We start from the raw sequence: 5,462 nt of genomic DNA, 5'->3' as shown, positions 1-5,462 counted from the left end.
CCTCTACGGCCCCGACGACCGCGCCCCCTCCCGCGCCGTCCTCGCGCTCAAGCGCCGCCCGCGCATCCACGCCGGCGTCAGTCGCGTCGAGGAGGTCGAGGAGCCCCTCGACCCCGCCCTCGCCCTCGCCTGCCTCGACGACCCCGCCCGCCTCGGCGCCGTCGACTCCCCCATCGTCCGGCTCGTCTCCGACGAGTACGGCGTCGGCGGGGACAAAGCGCCGTTCGTCTGCCTCGGCGGCTTCCGGAACACCCGCGGCGTCTATGAGCTCGGGGAGGGTGAGGGGCAAGGGCTCATGCTGGAGCTGGACGAGACGCATTTCGATTTCGGCACCAACTACGAGCTCGAGTGCAAGACCGCGGAGCCCGACCAGGCCAAGGAGGTCCTCGAGCGGCTGCTCACGGTCGCTGGGGTGCCGTATGAGTACTCCCGGAGCAATAAGTTCGCGTGCTTCATGGCCGGGAAGCTGCTTCCATGACTAGGTTTGTTGTTGGTCTTTAGCATGTCTCATATGATGATTAAATCGTGACATTCGTTTGTTTCTTGCAACTATAAACTTATTCTGTGCCATGTGATTTCAGACCTCACAAATGCAATGTTTAGTTCTGTTACATTCTGGCATTTGATAACTTGCATCCAAGAATACTACTACTTGGTAGCATAGCGACACAGGGATTGCATTTCGATCCTTGTAAACAATACTTTGTCCGGAGCATGATCGGACAACTGCTGGGTACAAGGTGGTGGTGGTATGGCTGGTTGTGAGAGGACTAAATTTCATCTCTCGAGTCCATTTATATACAGGAACAACAATCCAGACTAGAACAAACTGAATGTCGTATATTTACCACACCTTAGACAGAGTTCCTTCTCTTATGATTATGGGCAATGAGTCTGTTGTTGCGGTCTCACCACACCGCATCACATCTGATGTGTGTCATTCTGCTCTCTGGATTGCAAATGGCGCATCCTTAGTTTCATCACCTCCCTGATGAGCTGCTTCTTGTCTTGACCCACCTATGGGAGACCAACCGTTCTCTTGTTCCGATACAGCATGGAGGCAGCTGGGCTGTTGGGGTAGTGCGGACACGATCCTTCGCCTTCTCCCTTGGCGGTCTCTTCAACACAAGGAGACACCACTGCTTGCACGGTTGTGCCAATGCTGATAGTGAGGCTGCTACTGCTTCCTGGTAGATGCTTAGGTAAACTGCAACTTGCGTTGCTGCCTCCTCTTGTTGCACCTGGGTGCACAAAACTCTCACAGTATTAATCTGAATCATCAGTTTTTTTATCCCATAAAGATGCTAGACTTTAGTGATAACAGGGTAGACAGGTATACTGTCTGCTGACTGCAGTATATCTGGGAAACACATGAACAGTTTTGATGGACATATACAGTGCAGCAAAATTCCAGGTACGCTGCTTGTCCACCAGGGTACCATCCTTACCATGGATCTTTGTTTTGACATCCCTGATGGTATCTGGGCTCTCAACCTCGAGAACGAGGGTCTCACCAGTCAACTTCTTGATGAAGATTCTCTGGATGTCCACAACGAGGTGGAGAGTCGATGCACCCTTTTGATGTCGCTATCTGCTAGAGCGCGTCCGTCGTTGATCCTGGATCTTTGCCTTGGCACCATCGATGGTATCTGACGGGTCAACTAGGATGATAGCTGTCCTGCGGATCAGGGTCTCGACAATGATCTCCATTTCTTGAACTAGAGCACCAAGCATCAATAATAATATCAACAGATAGTATAGTAGTTGTTGTTTCGCTCGTGCAAAACTCGTAGTGATGCCTGCTTTAGGAAAAAATTTCCCTGTTATTGCTCTCTACTTATCTTTCCGGGATAAGAGTTGTTGTTTCGCTCGTGCAAAACTTGTAATGATGGCTGCTTTAGGGAAGTTTTCTCTGCTGTTCCAGTAGTGCGATTTTTGCTGTTGCTCCCTACTTATCTTTTCTTTCAAATTTTCAGAAACCAAGACTTCAAAAGTGACAGTGCAGCGGAGCAAAGGTTGCTGATCATGATGGCCACCGAGGTGTTCCATTGACGACGACTTGGATGGGGCCCGCTGATTCTCGGGATAAATTCTTGAGCAACTTGTTGCCCTGTCGCTTGATAGCCTGGCTAGCTTCTGCTGTTATGTTTTGCGCTGTTGGTTGTTAATCTTCAGACTTGTTCTTGTTCCCTGGGTGTGGGAGGATGTCTCTGCTGTGATGCGTTGGTCCTTTTTATGGTGCTGAGTTGATAGCTCTTCATAGTTTGATATCCTTCCTGTGTTCGTTAGCCTCTGTGCTTCCGCAAAAATGCATTTGTGTTATCAATTTCAGCAATGAAATTAGGAGCAAGGCTCTGTTTCTAAAAAAGAAAAGAAAATGAAAAGCCACCGTCAGGAATTGGAACTTGTTCAGATTCAAGGACTAATTAACAACAAGGGTGACTTGGTGAGAAATCATGTTTTGATTAGAAGAACTATGTGATTTGCGTGCCCATTCGTACCTATAACCCGATGGAGATTGCACCTAAACCCTACGAGTGATGTGCATCATTTGGCATATCAAGTAACTCATTCCAAACCACCAACTTACAATATACTCCCTCCGTTCGAAAATACTTGTTGGAGGAATGGATGTATCTAGACGTATTTTAGTTCTAGATACATCTATTTTTATGCATTTCTGCGATAAGTATGTATTTTCGGACGGAGGGAGTACTAGACTACTCCAAAACAAAACAAAAAAATTGACGGATGGAAACCAGTGACCCCCTGTTCATTCTAGACTATATGAAAGAGACTAGGGCATTCCTCGCAGAGACCATTTCCTTAACCGAGTCATCTTCATTCCAGACAATGTGAAAGATACCATATGTTGAGTTAATTGATCTATTTGTGAGTCAAGTCTTGTACAATTGACGCACTTTGTGAGAAAAGCGAATTGTTAACCAAATACTTTCCGAAGCCGATAACTGCAACACGTGTGCGCGCTAAGGGGTCTGCCCACACGTTTTGTGTGGTGTCTAAGAGGACCAGCCTACACATCTATGTGTGGGCAAAACAACTAGCGCCCACACACATTTTTTTTCCTCGCGGTCCCTCTCACACGCCTACGTGTGGGCAAAATGCATAACGCCCACACGACCTCTCTCAGCCACCTACCTCACAGTCCCGCATGGCCCGCGTGATAGTCACCACGCGTCCCCGCAGTTGCCATGGTCTGGACCCTCTTCAATGTCCGTTTAACTGCAGTTGCCATGTCGCTGAACTACAGCTGCCATGTTGGACAACTACAGTTGCCATGGTTGCTCAACTGCAGTTACCATGTATGGTCTGGTCTGCCGCAGTTGCCATGATTTCAAAAATTTAGGAGTTGCCACCTACTAACATTAGGCAGTTGCCATGTATGGTCTGGTCTACTACAGTTGCCATGATTTCAAAACTTTAGGAGGTGTGATCTACTAACACTAAGCAGTTGCCATGTAGCACTACAAAAAAGGCATGACAAAAAACCATGTTCGGGAAAAAGAGAGAGTTGCCATGTGCTCACAAGCACGCTAGGGTAGTTGCCATGTAAAAAGAAAAAGTTGTCATCTGCTTACGTGCACGCTAGGTCAGTTTTCATGTACCATGCAAAAACACATGGCAATTCGGGTAAAAAAGAGTTGCCATCTGCTTACAAGCAAAGCTAGGGCAGTTGTTGCTGGGGAACGTAGTAATTTCAAAAAAAATTCCTACACGCAAGATCATGGTGATGCATAGAAACGGAGGAGTGTATCTTCATACCCTTGAAGATTGCTAAGCGGAAGCGTTTATCAACGCGGTTGATGTAGTCGTACGTCTTCACGATCCGACCGATCCAAGTACCGAACGCACGACACCTCCGAGTTCTGCACACGTTCAGCTCGATGACGTCCTCGCCTTCACGATCCAGCAAGACGGGCGAAGTAGTAGATGAGTTCCGGCAGCACAACGACGTGGTGACGGTGTTGGTGAAGAACAATCTCCGCAGGGTTTTGCCTAAGCACTACGGAAACTATGACGGAGGATAAGCTAGAGGGGACGGGGTTGCCGACACACGGCTTGGTGTTTCTTGATGTGTCTTTGGTGCTAGCCCTGCCCCTTTATTTATATGTTGGGCCTTGGGGTCAAAACTTGAAGTAAAAGCCTCCACAAAGTCGGTTTCACCCGAAAGGCAAGAGTCCTTCTCGGACTCCAGGGCCAGACGCCAGGGTTCCCGGCGTCTGGACCCAGACGCCAGGGACCCTGGCGTCTAGCCCCTGGACTCCGCAAAACTTCCTTTTGCGCTTTCCAAAAACCTTGTGGGCTTTCCCCTTTGGCCCAAATAACGTGTTCTCGTACCCAAACATTTCAGGAAACATCCGGAACCCCTTCCGGTGAATTCCGGAACCCTTCCGAAGACCAAACAACATTATCCCATATATTAAACTTCATCTCCGGACCATTCCGGAGTTCCTCGTCATGTTCGTGATCTCATTCAGGACTCCGAACAACATTCGGTTACCAACAACCATAACTCATATAATACTATATCATCAACGAACGTTAAGCGTGCGGACCCTACGGGTTTCGAGAACTATGTAGACATGACTGAGACATCTCTCTGGTCAATAACCAATAGCGGAACCTGGATGCCCATATTGGCTCCTACATATTCTACGAAGATCTTTATCGGTCAAACTGCATAACAACATACGCTGTTCCCTTTGTCATCGGTATGTTACTTGTCCGAGATTCGATCGTCGGTATCTCAATACCTAGTTCAATCTCGTTACCGGCAAGTCTCTTTACTCGTTACGTAATGTATCATTCCGTAACTAACTCATTAGCTACATTGCTTGCAAGGCTTATAGTGATGTGCATTACCGAGAGGGCCCAGAGATACCTCTCCGACAATCGGAGTGACAAAACCTAATCTCGAAACACGCCAACTCAACATGTACCTTTGGAGACACCTGTAGAGCTCCTTTATAATCACCCAGTTACGTTGTGACGTTTGGTAGCACACAAAGTGTTCCTCCGGTAAACGGGAGTTGCATAATCTCATAGTTGTAGGAACATCTATAAGTCATGAAAAAAGCAATAGCAAAATACTAAACGATCAAGTGCTAAGCTAACAGAATGGGTCATGTCAATCACATCATTCTCCTAATGATGTGATCCCGTTAATCAAATGACAACTCATGTCTATGGTTAGGAAACATAACCATCTTTGATTAACGAGCTAGTCAAGTAGAGGCATACTAGTGACATTAAGTTTGTCTATGTATTCACACATGTATCATGTTTCTGGTTAATACAATTCTAGCATGAATAATAAACATTTATCATGATATAAGGAAATAAATAATAACTTTATTATTGCCTCTAGGGCATATTTCCTTCAGTCTCCCACTTGCACTAGAGTCAATAACCTAGATTACACAGTAATGATTCTAACACCC

General features: G+C 46.9%; 1 protein-coding gene across 1 annotated transcript in view; it reads left to right on the top strand.

The window, feature by feature from the left end:
• The window catches only part of LOC123172828 (triphosphate tunnel metalloenzyme 3), a 4,470-nt gene extending 2,066 nt beyond the window's left edge, over positions 1–2,404 (top strand). The window contains exons 3-4 of the mRNA XM_044589731.1: positions 4–482; positions 1,977–2,404. Coding sequence (XP_044445666.1) covers positions 4–478 — 475 coding nt within the window. The 3' untranslated portion in view covers positions 479–482; positions 1,977–2,404. The remainder of the gene's footprint in view (positions 1–3; positions 483–1,976) is intronic.
• Positions 2,405–5,462: the final 3,058 nt, after the last annotated feature.

Source organism: Triticum aestivum, unplaced genomic scaffold (assembly GCF_018294505.1).
Source record: "Triticum aestivum cultivar Chinese Spring unplaced genomic scaffold, IWGSC CS RefSeq v2.1 scaffold118543, whole genome shotgun sequence".
In the NCBI taxonomy this organism is placed as follows: domain Eukaryota; kingdom Viridiplantae; phylum Streptophyta; class Magnoliopsida; order Poales; family Poaceae; genus Triticum; species Triticum aestivum.
This window is presented reverse-complemented; position numbering and strand designations above follow the sequence as displayed.